The sequence below is a fragment of the Oryctolagus cuniculus genome, chromosome 10 (assembly GCF_051225735.1).
Source record: "Oryctolagus cuniculus isolate XC-2025 breed Fujian yellow rabbit chromosome 10, ASM5122573v1, whole genome shotgun sequence".
Classification (NCBI taxonomy): domain Eukaryota; kingdom Metazoa; phylum Chordata; class Mammalia; order Lagomorpha; family Leporidae; genus Oryctolagus; species Oryctolagus cuniculus.
In genome coordinates, this window is record NC_142876.1 from 88,276,868 (window position 1) to 88,294,494 (window position 17,627).

The following is a 17,627-nucleotide window of genomic DNA, read 5'->3' on the forward strand; positions in this document are numbered from 1 at the left end:
TGCAATTCACTAACCTGGATCTGTTGATATGTTGCATTGCAACAAGTGTTGTCGATCATTTTCACAGATTTATGTTGTCTCTCTCAAAGGGGAATTATGAAGTCTTTAAGATGATGTTTTCCAAAAATTCCATCTACACAGAGAACCTTTAGTAATCAAATCAAAAATTTCCTGAATAAAGGCTGTTGATTGATAGGCTTCCTATGCATTCTGATCTAAGCAAACCAATACAATAATAACCAGTACAATAATTTGAACATCTTTTACTTCTTTAGAAGAATTAAAATGTGAGAAATACCAACCTGTAGCAATTCTCGCATTGCTCTTTTCTACTTTAAATTGATAGGAAATATGTGACCACTACAGAAATTGTGTCTTGGACGTGACTATGGTGGTGAAATCAGGTATAAAACATCTATACATTACTTAATTTAAAAAGTTAAACAGAATTATTGGAGTTCATGTGTAACTAGATGTTCTTGTGAATTCATCTTCAGGACTAATGTATGTTGATCAGAAAGATGTACCTGAATTGCCAGGAAGCATGGTAAGTTGGAAAACACATCAAGAAAGATGTAATGGAAAGTTGAAACGCACATCACACATTTACAATTACCTCCTGAGTATCCATGGATAAATACAGAATTGGAAAATTCATAAAGATGGAAGACGACGCGGGGGGAAGGTTCGGAGTGGAGCGAGGTCTATAGATAAGTTCTGGTTCCAGGCTAGGGGCGTTGGCTTGTTTGGAATCCATTCGCGGGTCGCTGATTAGATTCAGCACGCTGGCCAGCTCCCCCGCCCTGCGGGTTTATTGGCCTTAGTGAAAGGAGCGCGGAAGGAAGGCACCATCTGCTGCTTTGTATTAATAGATTCTCTGAGAGGTAGGGGTGCAGACGGCGCGACAGAGCCAAGGCATTAGATGTGGACGCCGCTGAGTTCCTGGGGGTGTCTTTGTCTTATTGTGGGGTCCCCAGATTCTCCCGCCAGAATGGAGGCAGGGATGAACAATCAGAAACCCTTCTCTTTCTCCTTAGCGGAAAGTAATCACAGTTCTTCAGAACTGAAGACTACTCATCACAGCTGTAGGGGCTAAGACAAGGGCGGGGGTTGCACCAGTTCAGCTGTAGGGTAGACCGACACTCCAAATTACTCAAAATTCCATCCACTCTGAGGCTAATTAGAGTGGGCGCAAGTGCAGTCAATGGTAGCAACAGAGTTTACACGAGCGGAACAGCCACGAGGCCCAGCCCCCACGCCCCAGGTGAGAAGCCCGGGGATGCCAGACGGACCTTTTCTTCCATGTCTGGGGTGTCGCTGGCTTCCTCTTGGGGTGAACTCTAGATTAACCGTCCGCTTGCCCTCCGCCGCCAAGAAGTCCTCGCCGACTTCTCTACCCGCCCCCCCCCAAGAACTTTTTGTCCGTGTTTGGGGAAGGGGGCCCCAGGCAACTAGAGAGAGAGGATCAAAGAGGAAATTATCCACAAAGGGGAGGGGTCGAGAAGAGTGGGAGGTGTTGGGGTCTGGAGCCAGCGGCTCAGAGGCTCTGAGGCCGCCCCGGGCTCTCCCCAGCCTCCGGCCCTCTGTAGCCGCCCTTTCCGCCGCGGACACGGGAGAGTTAAGCCAATAAACACGTAAGCGCCGCTCCCTCCCCAATCGGCAAGATGCCTCTCCGGCTCTCGGCTGCATCGACAGCTTGCAACACTCGGCATCTTCTCTGGAGGCGCCTCCTTCAGCGGCTGCAGATGGCATTCGGCTGCGGGCTCGGGGCTCGCAATTGATTCTCCGCCTTGCCCACCTCGAGTTCACGGACGCACCTCTCCTTTCCCCTCCTCCTCTCGCGCTCCTGGGTCCCAGCCCAGCTCCCGTTCGCAGGCGGAGGAAGCAGTCGCAGCGGCCGAGGCTGAACGGCAGCGCGCTCGTTCCCTGACCTGGAGAGCAGCGCCCACCGGGGAGAGCCGACCCCCGGCTGCGTCCAGCGCCCCCCACCTTTTGCACCCCAGGTCAGGGGCTCCAGGGACCCCTCTCCCCAGGCGCCACCATGCTGGACCCTTCGTCCAGCGAAGAGGAGTCAGATGAGATTGTAGAAGAGGAGAGCGGCAAGGAGGTGCTGGGCTCGGCCGCGTCCGGCGCGCGCCTGTCTCCCAGCCGCACGAGCGAAGGCTCGGCCGGGAGCGCCGGCTTGGGGGCCGGTGTTGGTGGCGGCGCCGGGGCCGGGGTGGGCGCCGGCGGCGGCGGGGGCAGCGGAGCGAGCAGCGGCGCCGGGGCCGGGGGTCTGCAGCCCAGCAGCCGCGCCGCCGGCGGCCGGCCCTCCAGCCCCAGCCCGTCGGTGGTGAGCGAGAAGGAGAAGGAAGAGTTGGAGCGACTGCAGAAGGAGGAGGAGGAGAGGAAGAAGAGACTGCAGCTCTATGTGTTCGTCATGCGCTGCATCGCCTACCCCTTCAACGCCAAGCAGCCCACCGACATGGCTCGCCGGCAGCAGAAGGTAGGTGCGCCCGGGAGGCCCAGGCAGCCGCGCCGGGACGCCGCCGGCCGGGCGGGGCGAACAATGGGCGCTGGCGGCGCTGCTGGCGAGGAGGAGCCCAGGAAGGTGGAGACCGCGCCCAGGAAAAAGGGCTCCGAGCCCCTCTCCCGCAGCCTGGCTTGGCCCAGGCCAGCCCGGGGCGCGCCCAGGAGCTGCCTGGAGCCGGTGAAGGGTCTAGGGCGCAGCGCCGCGAGCCCAGGCCTCCCTGGCTGGGAGCAACAGAGGGAGCGAGGCAGGCAGGTGCCGCTTTCTGGCCCAGGAGGCTTGGGGAGTGACTTGCAGCTAGCGGCGCCCAGAGAGGCCTTGCTCGCAGGCAGGGCTCCCAGCGCTCTCCAGCGGCGGGCGGCTGCGCTCAGCTCCGGGCCCGCCTTCCTGGGCGTGCGCTCGGGCGCGCGGGCGAGCGCCGCAGGCAGGTGGGGGCTCCAGGGTGGAGGGAGAGGAGCGCCTGGCAGCTACACTCGGCTCACCCCGGCAAGGCAGCAAGCCTGAGGCGGGCGGGCCGAGGCAAGCCCGGAAGCCGAAGCTTCCCGTGACTTTGCGAAGGGCACGCTCCTCTCCCTGCCGGGGTCAGCTGATCATTGGCTCGGGTCGCCTAAGGAACCTTGGGCGCCCCTGCCCTTTGGCCTGGGTTCTCTTCAATCCCCCTTTCCTCTCCTCACTGGCCCCAGAGCAGGTGCACGCCCTCGGGTGCTGCTGCCCGGGTCAGCCCCTCCTCCTTCCTCCCTTTGACCCTGTTCTCTTCCCAAGGTGACTTCGCCGCCACCTTCTGGCTCGCCAGGGCGCTCCAAGCCCTGCGCTGCTGGCTCCATACAGTGTAGTTGCCAGAAGCCTCGCTATTAGAGGCATCAAAAGCTTTTTGTGTCCGAGGCTGGAGCAAGGCTAACTAAGGTGGCTCTGGGCTATCTTTGTGGGGTGGGGGGATAGTGGGGAGGTGGGCAGGGCATATTTCTATCAACTGTTCCCCAACCAGAGAAAGAAGGGTAAGGGGCGGCTACTGCATAATACTTGGCAGGAGTGGGGACCAGGTGCGAAGCTATCAGGAGCTCAGCTGGAGTGAATGAGTGAGTGAAGTAAGTCAGCGTCTCTTGTCTCTTTTAAGTGAATCTGCAGCACCTGAGGTAGGAGAAAAGCCAGTGAAGCCCCCGAGGGACCCCGTGAGAAGCCAGCTGTAATCCGAACATAGTGTTTTGAGGCTGGTTTCTTCCAACAGTGAATTTCTGGGTTGCTTTTCCCAATGCAAGTGTTTGTGGCAGTGATAGTGCAAGCTATTTCCGTATTTACCCAGCTTTATCTTGAGTTCGCGCAGATTTGACTGTTTAGCTTTTTTATGTACACACACCACCCAGAGCTGTTGGTTGATTTCAGCCATCAGAGGCTTGGAGATAAGTTCAATAGAAAAATCAGACCCATTTCCAGGGTCAGAGACAGCAGGTGGGCTACACCCATTTACTGGACCTGGCTTTTTCAACCTTTGTTGGCCTAGAGTAAAGCAAAACAGTACCCTTAGAGAGCAGTGCAAGTTTTTTGCATACACATAGTCTAAGTTTTGAAATTTGAGTGTTGGGTCCACAGAACCACAGAAGTCAAATTTCAGTTTGAAATCATGACAGTAATTTTTTTTCCTTAATCATGTGGGAAATTGAGTCTGCAAAATCGATCCCATGAGTCCCAGCACCAAGCAAAGATGCCCTATTCCTTTGGCAATGAAAACTGTGGTGACTTAAACTTTTCATTTATCAATCAAAGGCTTTAGAGCTCTGTCTTTGAAGTAGATGCTCAAGTCCAGCACTAGAATGGGGAGAGGAATCCCACAGAGACCCAATTCTTTTAAACAGAACCCTCAACCACTTGAGAAAGATCAGATGAGGCCAACTTTTTCTGATCTGATGGCATGTTTCACCTGAGTCCGTTCAAAGCTGTGGTTTTGAAGGGGCGCGCTGATTCTGTTTTTACACACGACCTTAACATCAGAGAGACTCCAGGACAGATGGATAAGGCTGGCATTTGGTCAAAGTATTTTTAGTTGTCACAGCAAACTGTTGCTAAATATATATCAGGACAAAGCTGCCCCCAGAACTCTTGGCTATACTGAGAAACTGGAAATAGACACACATGCACGCACACACACACACACACATATCTCCATATTACCAAAGGAGATAAGTTTTTCTGTTGCTGTTGGTTTTTAAAAAGTTTGTGGAGGATGAATATTGTGAAAAATCATGCATATATTTCAAAACCTTTTTATACCAAAGTAAACATTTTTTACTTTCAGTTTTCTATAAACTTTGGGGAGCTTCCATGTATCTTGAAAATTTAGTGCCTTTCTGGAAAAGGGTGTTATACTTTTTCTCCAAGTTCAAAACTTGGATTTCTTATTAAAAGAGAGCGATCATAGAAAGTAATTGAGGAGTTTGCATAATCATCCTGGTAGCGTCTAAAGCCAACAAGTAGGATTGATGTGCCAACATCAGTCCTGGAGGAATCTGAACTAGTAAATTAAACATGAGCTTATAGTAAAGTAAAAATGGAAGAACGAGGAAAAGGCAAAGTAAAAATAATGTAGAGAAAGGGGCAAAATGACATGGAAGGCGGAGGGAGAAAAAGGGAGAGATGAGAACTGTTGAAAAGAGCTTGCTGATTTCTGGAAGAGGAAAGATCATCTTTTACAGAGCATAATGCGAGTTATGAAACTATACAGTCTGATGCATACTGGCTGCCATTTTTCAAGTACTTGCTTTGTGTATGACACTCAGATAATTTTTAAAAAATATACTTAGTTTTTAGAAGAGCCTTAGATTAACTGAAACATTATGAAAGTAGTTTGCCCACGTACCCTATACCAAATTTCTATTACTAATATCTCTCAGTAGTATGAGGAATGTTTATATTTCCTAATTTTTGCCTGAATTCTATTTTCTGTTCTGAGATTATTTCTATTTCCCCTAGTAATCCTAAAAATGGCTAAGTTATGTTTCCCATTTTTCGAAAAGCTGAGACGCCGACGTTTGTGAGTTGCCGAAAGCATGAAAGCTGGGAGTGAGACGGGGTGTGGTGGTTCCAGTAACTTTCTAGTAGGAGACACACCTCAGAAATACTCAGGGATGAAAACAGAGCTCTAGAAGCCTGACAGCATGTCAGAGGTTCGTCTTTACCCAGGTTTTTTTATACTTGAGTTAGGAGAGGACCACCATTCTTCCTGTCAGGACCTACCAAATAGTCAGTGTGAGCAAAGTAGGTTGTTAGGTACTAACCTCGTAAAGAATATGGAGATAAAGTGGGTTGCTAGCTTGTCAATCTAAACACCAAGGACTGCTGACAGCTTATATATGTGGTTCAAATGGAAAGAAAAAATAGTTTAGCTGAGAAGATCACATAGAAAGGAGAGGGAGAGGTACCATTGCTCTAATAATTTCGATAATTAATTACTTTGGTCTCACTTTTACTGAGAAAAAGGGTGCCTGGGCAGTCTAATAATGTTTCCAGTTCAAAGAGGGGATAGGTTTTTTTTGCTTGCTTTACTATGAATCTAAACATTAGCATGGTGTATGTTAGTACTTAGTACCTAAACAAAACCTCTGCTCACCAGAGCATCACCGTATATGTTTCAGCAGCTCAAATAACAATCTGGAAAAATAATCCTTGGCTTTCTTTCTCTTCTCTTTTTGTCAGAATGGTAGAGTGAATACCTAGAAGTTGGCATGACAACTACACCATCTGTTTCTGAATTATGTAGTAACGGTGCTGGGTGGCTACCTCGTTTGAACTGGCTACGTATAGATGTTAGCCAGAGAATGTAAAAGCAGGCACTGTAAACAACTCTGCGTGACATTTAAATGGACATAGCTGATTTTTGAAATTATTGGGTAGAGATTATTCATAATGCTTTATTACAAGTAGTCTAAAATAGGCATGCAGATTGTAGGTGTGTATCACATATGTGTCTCTGTGTATATAGGCATATGCTTGGGGAAAGAGACAGTCCTAAAATTAAGTCGGTCCTATAGCAACTCCTATTTCATTCAAAAGGACTTTATGACTAGACCAAGTGTGTTAGAAATTCAAACTACTCATTTTCATGTGAGTCAGCTTCTGTCTTCCCATGAAATTATGGCTAACGTTGAGTCACTGTTAGCCATAGAAATTCCATCTTATTTTCATTTATTTACTTGACTTTATGTAGGCATGACTCAAAATTCATATTTGTCATAAAATTTAAGATACAGTGCTAGTCAACTATATATGTGTATATGAGTATGCATTTTAAATCAATAATAGTAATTCACCCATTCAGATACACTCTGTGGCCTTTTGGTTTACCCAAGTATTCAAAACTCATCAGTCTGACTTCTTCAATGTCAATGCAACATAGAATTTAAAAAAAAAAATTATTTGACAGAGTTAGAGAGGTAGACACACAAACACACACAGAGAAAAGAGAAGAGAGATCTTGCATCCGCTGGTTCACTCCCCAAATTGCTGTGACGGCTGTCACTAAGTGATTGGTGAATGAATTGTTTGTCCCTTCATCAGGAGAAAAATTTATACTTTTTGACATTTCTTTCCCAGTCTCCTTGGTACAATGGCAAGATCTGCTATTCACTCATGCTAGCAGAGACTTCTCAAGTTGAAAGAATACTGAAAAAGTAATGAGAGAGGTTCTTGCCTCATTACACACCTGGAATAGCTTTATGCTGCCCTAAAATTGGGCTGAAGAACAAAGGAAATTAAATCTTCTGTTCTTGAAAAATTGCCCTGTGTAAAGTGACGAAGTCAAATGATGCAGAGATCTTTCCCTGCAAAAGCAAATTCAGTACACAGTGATGGGTTATCACATTGAAATATAACCAGTATTTGTGATGGAAGCCAGGTGTGTATGAAACTGAAGCTAGAATGATCGGGAGAATTCTAACTTTGAACTAAGTTCTAAATAGGTGCCAGTTGCTCATTGCAGGAAGAACTCAACCAGGCTGTGTGGCAGAACTAGAAGATAGGTTGTGATTCCTGATCTGTAGGCACTTAAGTTCTACTTGGGAAGATAACAAGCATACATGTAAGATTAATTGAAAATAAATCAGTTGTAAGATGCTGATTCCATGTACTAAATAAGGGAAGGGAGGGAGAGAAACAGAGTCCACATCCACACACACAGGGTTAGCTACAATAACTGGGAAAATCCTCTTGAAGACTAGGGTGAGGCCTTAAGCAGTTTGATTTGTGGAAACGCGAGGGAACTATTAAGTATAAACTGCTGTTGGAGCAGATTTTTGGTTCCAGTTGATGGAAACCTAAGTCAAGTGGCTGAATGAAAAGAAAGCAGTGTGGAGGAAGGCATTGATTAATTTTAAAGTCTGGTATAGAGATGGCTGCAAGTATGGCTGGATCTAGGGCTTCAAATTACTTCATCTACAGAATAATAATAACAACAACAACAATAAAAAGCTGGCTGAAGGAAAGGAAGGATCATGTATGTTGCAGCCTGTATTTGAGCTCAAACACCACCACCAGTGAATCACTCATCTGTGGGCTATTTCTTCTTTTGTCGCAGGTAGAGGAGGCTGAGAAAGCTTCAGATAATTTCTAATGTACCCCAGTTGTAATAGTTAATAGTTCGCTCTTGCCAATGATGTGGTTTGGTTTTATGTTACAAAATAAGACATTTTTTCAAAGAAACTGAGCTGTTTAGAGATGAGGTTAGGGTTCAGTTAGTCCTACTGTCTAGATGATCCAATGAGGAGGTGAAATCCCCAAGGATGTATAAAGATGTGTACTGCCTAAGTGACTGGAAACTGTGGCTAATGTACTCAAAGTGACTCACGAAGATTTTTGTTTACAAAGCGATTTTCAAATTTTGAATTTGCTCTCACCATTGAAAACCATGAAGGTATTTCACATTTAAAAACTGGACTTCTGACTTTTCTCACAATTGGAAGATTTGACAACACTGGGCCTATGTTTTCATGGATTTGCAAAAAAGGAATAGAAATAGAACTAATGAGCCATCCCTTAAATAATGGCCTATAAATCACTTTTAACTAAATTATCCTTGTTCCGAGAGCCACATAGTCTATATCCGCATAGTAAGACACCAGCTATTTGGTTTTTGCCAACACTCTTTTTTCATTATTGCTTGACAAATATCCATGGTCTGACCCTGGCCTCTGTAAGACATCCAAGACAAGGATCTAGAATTTGGAACTCTATGTTCCCTGTTCCTAGGAACTGTAATAGTTCCCTTGTTAAGTTCAGATTTATAGTTTTTGCAGACTTGGAAGGCTGATGATCCAAATTCACCATTTTTCGTTTTTCCCTTCTCAGTCCAAGCTGTGACAAAACTGCTTGTTCTTAATAATAATAAAAGGAGGATGGCATCAGCCAATGGCTGGAGCCTAGTTGTTACCATTGACATTATTGATGGACAAGGAAGGACAGTGATTGACAGCACAGATCCTGAAACTAGAAAGCTTGGTTTGCTTCCTGGCTCTGCCACTAACTGGCTCCCTGATTCTGGATGATAGACTTAATGTCTCTGAGTCTCAGTTTACTCATCAGTAAAATGGTGATAGTGGTGGTACCTCTATCACTGGGTGCTTCTCAAAATTTAGTGAGATAATAGAATAAAGCTCTTAGAACAGTATTTGGCATAGAAATGTTAGCTCTTACTGTTGACATGGTAATACATGCGATATTGTGCTGCTTTTACATGTGGAAGAATTGGCTAGGTTAGTACATAAAGTACTGGCCATAGAAAGCCTTACACTCAGTGTTGCAATCATCATGATCATGTACAACCTACAAACAAATACAGGCAAGGGGACAATACATCCATGTTTTTCCTCTACTGTTGAGACTGTTTACCAATATTTCTTTGGACAAAAAAAAGTTAGTGACCCATTTCCCTGGCTTGCAAGACCCAATTAGAACAAAAGTGGTATGTATACAGGATATAAGTTCCCTGGAACTTCTTAAATAACTCATGAGGAGCAAGTACATGGGAAGACTGGTTGTAAGCTTATCGAAGACTCTGAGAAGGGGTCTTGGGCCACTCACCTGGTGGATTATGGGGAACTCAGAGTTCCTTATTCATCATAGAGCCATTCTTCTCCCTGTGATTGCTATCATAGAATAGGTTTCTTGTATTTTATCTTTTGTAAATGATTTATTTATTTGAAGGGCAGATTTACAGGGTGGTGGGGGAGAGGAGGGGAAAAAGAAAGAGAAAGTGATCTCCTATCTGCTGGTTCACTCCCCAAATGACTGTAGGGGCTGGAGCTGGGCTGGTCCAAAATCTGGAACTTCTTCTGGGTCTCTGATGTAGATACAGGGGCCCAAGCACTTGGGTCTTCCTCTGCTGCCAGGTACCTTAGCAGGGAGCCGGACTGGAAGTGGAGCAGCCAGGACATGAATCCTTACCCAAATAGGATGCCAGCACTACAGACAGTGGCTTAATCCTCTTTGACACAGCACCAGCCCCCTAAGGACTTGGGCCATCTTCTGCTATCCCAGGCCACAGCAGAGAGCTGCATCAGAAGAGGAGCAGCTGGGACTGGAACCGGCGCCCATGTGCGATGCTGGCACTTCAGGCCAGGGTTTTAACCCACTGCACCACAGCACTGGTCCCTCTGCCTTTTGAGTAGATGAAAATAAATAAGCATTTAAAAATTTTCCTAATCCAGGCATACTGTGGTCATCAAAAATTTTATGGAATTGCGTATTATGAGAAAACCATGCATGCGTTTCAATGTTGAACCAAAATGAGCTTCTTTTAATTCTATTTTCCAAGAACTTTCTGAAGTACCTTCGTGTGTGTGTGTATCTTATTATATGGGGAGGGAATGACTCACATAAGTAGATCCTATGCAATACAGCCCCATGACCAAGATTGCCAATTCTGTAGTTTTTCAATCCATGGTTCAGATATCTGGTCAGTTTTATGGCATACCGCCTAGTCTATATATGTTTTAGTTTTCTCATTTGTAAAATGGGGGAAATAATGTTACAAGAGGAAAGGCATCGTAATTGTTTAAGGAGTCCTTAATATGGAGAACTTGTTGACCAATGTTAGTAGTAACAGTAATGACAGGGTTCCTGGACGTGTGATCACCCAGTGCCCCCGTACTATTTCCTACAGCAGTAGTGTTGTCCAAGCTGTTCCTTATTCTAGAAATCTCTCTGACCTCTCTTCATCAGATTCACTGTTTATTCGTCTTTTAATTAACTCAGGTGTTTACTTTAGGAGACCTTACCCAAGGCTTTTTATTGGGCTAAATGCTCCTACAACACTTCTCTGTCCACATTATCTCCTGTATTTTATACCTAAATTATCTTGGATGTGGAGGCTTTTCTCCCACTCGTCTGGAAGCATTTCAAAGATAGAGACAGCATTTTACTTCTCTTGGATTTCCCTTCTCCCAACCATGTCTGACACACGGTCTATGTTCACACGTTCAGATACTACCCTGTTGCTTTATTTCTAACAGGTTTTTTAAGGAGAGAAAGTGAAGGAGTCTTCAGTACAATCAGACTCTATAACAGAGACACAGCATATTTACTTATACAAAAGCTTCTCAATAGAGAACATCAAGGGAGAACTAAGTGTCGAACGGCTTCAAAATAATTTGTTGTAGAAACATCCTCTTGATTACATCCAAACTTGGCTCAATTATACTGACAAATTTCAAAAGAAAGTCCTTTAAAAAGCTGCAAGCAAATATGAATTCCTTGCCATGCCTGACTCCAAGTTGAACTCAAATCACTGTAGTACATGCATTTCTGTGGCCAAATATTAAAATAAGAAAGAGCCAATGTGAGAACCAAGTTTGTATATGCATTCTTTGGGTAAGTTTGATTTAGTTTACTTGTGTGTGTGTGGGGGGGGACCTAACATTAGAATGAAGTTTAAAATTTAAATTTTAAATTTCCAGGGATGGCATTTGATCTAATGGTTACAATGCCTACATTTGGTGTTGGAGTGCCTCAAGTCTAAGACCCAGCTCCAGCTCCCCCTTCCAGCTTCCTGCTGATGCTGACCCGGAGAAGCTGTGATGATGGCTCAGATAATTGGGTTCCTGCCATCCACATAGGAGACCTGGATTGGGTTCTTGGCTTTCAACATCAGCTCCTAGTCCCAGTCACATTGATAGTAGGTATTTGGGAAGTGAGCTAATGGAAGCCTTTTTCTGTCTTTCTCCCTTTCTCTTTTTTTCTATGTCTCAAGAAATAATTTTTTAATTAAAATTTTTATCAGTCATAATATTGCCAAACTTTTATAATGGAGCCTGAAAATCTACATATTTAGGCATAGATAAATATAATTCTTTTCTGTACTCTTATTCTGTTTCAGAATTTTGGTGTTATTTTCTGTTAGTTTTAGTAAGCTGTCCAAAATGCTTTCAGGGTGTAGTTAGGATATAAATAAATAATATCTCTAGCACTGTCATATACTGGATGTGGTAATAAGAATACCTTAGGTATAAAATAGCTACAAGAAAGTAAAACTGAATCTAAGGGATGGCCTTTTCTGCTATCTTTGACTAGCCAAAGGGAGAGTAAACTTTTCTGCCATTTAAACAAGTGGGAAAAAGATATGAAAAATGAACTGAATTATCAGGCACTGAAGGGTTCCAATCTGCCAGCTACTATTCCCAAACTGAGAGGTACAGAATAATTTGATAATACATTGATATCCTTCCAGTAGCCTCTAGGAGGAAAACACTGACTTATCAGGTAGTAGTTCTCAAAATTATTTCTGTGCAGTAGGAAAGTTTTGAAATATTTTGAAGTTAGCCTTTTTTTTTTTTTTTAAATCTGAGTCTTCCAGAAGCACATGCTATGTAGCAAAGTCTCCAGGGGCTTTAGCACTTTGAAAAAGACAATGGGATTTTGGCACACACACAGAGCGGTACAGGGAATCTACTCAGCCACTTCAGAAAGCAAAGGGAAAACATTGAAAATTCTTGCAAATAATTATGCCTTCTGTTGCCCATGTAGGGGGAAAAAACAGCCTTTTGGTGTGGATGTTAGGCATAGAGTTGTTTAAGCAAATGAGTTGAAATGTATCTTGAGCATCTACTTGGGTGATTTTTCTGACAAGTATAGCAACTGTTGTCTATAAGGCAGTGTGTCATAACATATTCTGTTCAAAACATGTCTGGGGGTCTCTTCCATATTCAGTTTTTGTTTGTTACACATCATCAGACAATGTTATGCATTGTTTTGAGCCACTGCTACACACAAACTTCCCAGTAGATGCTGTGCACAAAGCATGCACAGACATTTTAGGCAATCTTCCTGACCTCTAGGAACCTGACCATCTAGTTGAGAAGTTGAGGTGCACCGGTGTGGAATAGGCTAAGGCAGGATCTGATGAGTGCCTGGATCTGGTCTCCGGTCTCCTTCTTTGGTCCTTTGTGTGGGTTGATTCTGTCCCCTTTGCTCCCCCTCCCCCACAACCTGACATGAATCACATTGAAGTTCTAACCCCAACACCTCAAAATGAAACTTGATTTGGAAATAGGGCCTTTGCAGATTAAGATGAGGTCATTAGAATAGGCCTTCATGGGTTACTATTGGTGTCCTTATATAAAGGGGGAATGTGGACACAGAAGCACACAGGAATATACAATGTGAACTGGAAGGCAGGGGTGGGAATGATGCTTCTACAAACAAAGTACACTAAAAGTGTCTAGCAAACCATCAGAAGCTAGAAGAGAGACATGAATGGATTTGCCTACACAGCTCTGAGACCAACTTAGCTGACATCCTGATCTCAGACTTCTAGCCACTAATTGCATATTTCTGTGTTGGAGCCATTCAGTTTATGGTACTCCAGCAGCACTAACAAACTGGTGCAGCCCTCTTCTGATGTGCATACTATCTATCTGGGCAACCCCATCACTGGCTTAAGCTGCTCAGTTGAAATTCTCAGGTTGTGTCTAAAGTTGGGACCTGTCCTCAGACTACTGAATCACACATCTGATCACTTGCAGTGGTCTTGCTAAAGGTGTCACTACAGACTTGTGCAGGTCATTGAAAGCTTTGTAGTGAGATAAGGAACGTGGGCTGGAATGGAAGTCAACTTACTACTTTATTCCACAAGGAATCCTTGTCACCAGAAAGCAGTTGTCAGCTGAGTTGCACAGGGTACTTGGTACCAAAGTCTATGTAATTTCTGTAACAAGCACTTGGTGTTGTTGAGGGCCAGTAATGAGCAGTTTGTAGAATATGCAGGTCTATAGCCCATACTTGGAAGGATATGTAGCTCTATGACATCATCTCTAGATAGCCTCAGAATACTCAACAATGAAATGTAGCCATCCCTCTATTTTCTAATGACCCCATTGCATTATGTCACAACTGAGCTCTCCGAGGCATACATGTGCGCAACCCAACTTGAAATCTTTGCTGTTGTTGATTCTCACCACTAAAGGATGCACATCTGATGTTGATGTTCCTCCTGTGAAAAGGTTCATCCCTTTATTCTTCCTTGTTCTTACCATCTCTTGTGCCTCCATGTCTTTGCACTCTGGCTTGAAAAGCTCTCCCCACCTTTTCTTGCGTTAGGAGGTAGAACATAGTTATATAGGACAGGAATAATGAACATAGCTATATAGGGCAGGAATAAATGTACAGAGCAGGCCCAGTATAGCAGCTGTTCTACACATTTATAAGCCTTATATATAATTGAATCCAAAGAGTAACCCTTTAAGATAGGAACTGACCATACCAGTTTTACAGATGAGTTAATGAAGAGGCAAAGCAGTTATGAAACTTCTAGGTCATACATCTGTTAAGTAGTAGAGCTTGATTGGGGCCCAAGAATTCTCACTCCAGCCTGAACTGTTAACTGAGTGCTATGTTACCTATACTGGAGCATTTAGCATACCTTATTTCAAAGTAAAAACTTGTTTCTTTATCCTGCACTCCCACCCTTCTCCTCGTTCTCTTATTTTTTTACAAAGATCTATTTTCAATTAACTTTATACACATTAGATTAACCCTAAACAAGTAAAGATTTCAACAGATACTATGAGAAAAAAAAAGCATAACTGTTCTTTAACAGTTGAGACGAGGGCTGTTCAAAGTCATCGTATCTCGAAGTGTCAATTTTACTTCTATGATTAACTTTTAGGTACTCTATTAGATACCACAGATCAGGGAGAACATGTGGTATTTGTCCTTTGGGAACTGGCTTATTTCACTAACCATAATGTTTTCCAGTTGCATCCATTTTGCCACAAATGACAGGATTTCAATTTTTTTTTTTTTTTTTTACCCTTGTGTAGTCCACAATGTACATATCCCACAATTTCTTTATCCAGTCTTTGGTTGACATTTGGGTTGGTTCCATATCTTAGCTGTTGTGAATTGAGCTGCAATAAACATGGGGGTACAGATAATTCTTTCAAATGCTAATTTCATTTCCCTTGGGTAAATTCTCAGGAGTGGGATGGCCAGGTCATATGGTAGGTCTATATTCAGGTTTCTGAGGTATCTCCATACTGTTGTGCATAAGTGACTGTACCGGTTTATAGTCCCACCAACAGTGTGGTATGTGCGGTTCTTCCTAAAATCTTAAAGGCTTCCGAATACCACCTTCATTAACAGAGGGGTCACAGCCAGCTTCCAGGAGGAGATTGCTTTTGCAGCTGAGGAATAGGTAGGATTTGAACATAGGAAGGCAGAAGAAAAGGTATCCTAGGTACAGTATGAACAAAGACTCAAACAAAAGCAAGGCACAGAGCATGTCAAAGCAAATGATCAGAAAGCTAGTCTGGGATCAGATAGTGGTAAACATTGACTGCTGCTAGACTTTGTCATTTGTCCTTTATTTGGTATAACAGTAAGCAGCCTTTGCAGGTGATTTGTTCCCTTGAGTAGCTTCAGGGGAAATTACACTGACCCACGGTAAAGGCCCATCAAAAATAATGCAGAAATCTGGGTGGTTGCCAAATGCAAGGTGATTGGCCTTGACCTTGTCTTGAATTGATGTGTTTTCCCATATGGCACTTTGAGGCTTCACATCTTCCAAAGAGTATTGTTAACACCAATACAATGTCTGATTGGCACAGGATGCGATATTCTCCAGCCTCTTCCCGCGGCCAGGTTAGAAACAACTTCCTTTGAGTTTTGACAGAACTCCCACATAATTTGCCAGCCTTCCTTTTGGCCTGCAAATGGAGAAAAAAAGGAAAAGCAAAAGAATTTCTTTATACTATCGACTTTGCACAGGCAACCCTCATTCTGCTGTGAGTTATGATTCAACGTTACAGACCTCCAGAGTGAACAGGCGCTGGTGAAGCCTGGCACTTGTTCTAATTAACCAAAAGCAGGATTCTCCCCACCCCTCACCTTGAAGCTGCTGTTTTCACTAATTGTGGATCTGCCTTTTAGTCCAAAGAGCTTTATCATTTTTGCCCCTCCATTTCTGTGGGGAGCCCACAGCTGCTTTCCGTCAATATTCAATTAGGATTTGAGTCAAAAGGCCATGTTGAGCTCTAAGAGAAGAGAAGCACAGAGTCACTTGCTCTCCCTGCCCACTGGCGTATGTGTGGAAAACAATCCATCACTTTCGCTTAAGAAAAGTAGGTATACTGCAGCCCTAGCTAAATGTTACATCAAATTAACAGTGTCTGTTCACTTTCTTGTGACCCGGCAATAAGTGACTCTGTTAGAATCCTTAGAAAGGAAACGCAAATTCAGTATTATACATACTGTATGTGCCCACGTTTAAGGAGACTTACTTCTGTTTCATGTATTCACCCAGATTTTATAAATATATATTCTTTTTTTCTAATCATTTTCTCTTGTCATTTTTGTTTCCAACACAATCCATTGCTCAGAGCTATCTTTGTCATTGCACTATGGTTTCAAAACAAAAACTGCTCACTCCTAGGGTTAAAAAATATCCTAACAAAGGTATCTAGTTGAATGTGGTAATTTGTTTTGATTTTGTTTAGATTAAATGCACTTGCATACTTGAAAAGTCACATTTTGGGAGGTAACAGGAATAGGAGACAGCGATGTAAAGTTCAATGAAAATTTGCACTTGTAGTTTGACCCCAGACTGAGCAAGCAACACGTATCATTAAAGTGATATGCATAATCTGCAATCTTGAAATTTTATAATCTTGAAATGAATCAAGATAAATAGCCAATTGAGATGATTCAAGTGAAACTTTGTGCTTTGTAATAACATGTATGCATCGTATTTTTACTGAGCACAGTTGGCTAGCTACTTGTAACAGGTAGTTCCAAATAGAATCATCATTTTTCAGGTGTCTCCCCATTGCCATTTTCAGAAATGGAGGCAGACTGGTTTAAGCCCACCAGTACATGGCACCCTACTGGAAGTACTGGTGTTCCTGGGTGACCTCCGCTGATACAATCAGACTGAAGAGGGGACTTGCATTCTATGCTCAGGAAAGAAGTTTTGTTCCTCTTCTCTTGATGGTTATAACCCAGGAAGTATGTGCCAGGATTTGTTCTTGCAACCATCTTAGAACAACAGGGAGGCTTTACTTCAGGCCAGGGCTGAACATGATGAGCTAGCTGAGAGAAGGAAATAAACTTGAGTTCCCAAAGGCAGTTTTGGACCATAGTGTTAAGTCAGACCTGACGCTTACCTGAACATCTGGATTCCCAATAAATTTCCCTTGCCATGTCAGCAGACTTCATAAAACTCATGGGAAAAATCGAACTAAAAAACAATTTTGGTGGAAAAATATTTTTTACATAATATGTGGAAAATGTATATTATGAAAAATCTCTACATAGATTTCAGAGTTGTCTTTGTACCAAAATGGGTTCATTTATAGATTTTTTTAAAAATTATTTTTACTTCACTTGAAAGGGGGAAAAAGAAAACAAAGTTCTCCGAGTCTGCTGTATCACTTCCCAAATGCCCTCCTCAGACAGAGTTGGGTCAGATCAAGCCCAGGCCTCCCATGTGGGTGGCAGAGACCCAAGCACTTAAGCCGTCATCTGCTGCCTCCCAGGATTCACTTTAAGGGAAGCTGGAATAGAAGTGGATCCAGGCAGGACTCCAACCCAGGTGCTCTGAGAGGGATTGAGTGTATCCCAGGAGGGATCTGAACTGCTGCAC

At 43.7% G+C, this 17,627-nt stretch overlaps 1 protein-coding gene across 14 annotated transcripts in view; it reads left to right on the forward strand.

The window, feature by feature from the left end:
• The first annotated feature begins 360 nt into the window (after positions 1 to 360).
• Positions 361 to 17,627, forward strand: part of CADPS (calcium dependent secretion activator) — a 519,824-nt gene continuing 502,557 nt past the window's right edge. For 3 of the 14 annotated variants that reach the window (XM_089305480.1, XM_089305481.1, XM_089305486.1), the window contains exon 1: positions 374 to 2,485. In XM_089305480.1, coding sequence (XP_089161606.1) covers positions 2,042 to 2,485 — 444 coding nt within the window. In that variant the 5' untranslated portion in view covers positions 374 to 2,041. Of the gene's footprint in view, positions 2,486 to 17,627 lie in introns of all 14 variants that reach the window. The other 11 variants (XM_089305485.1, XM_051851516.3, XM_051851514.3 and 8 more) reach the window with 10 other exon arrangements.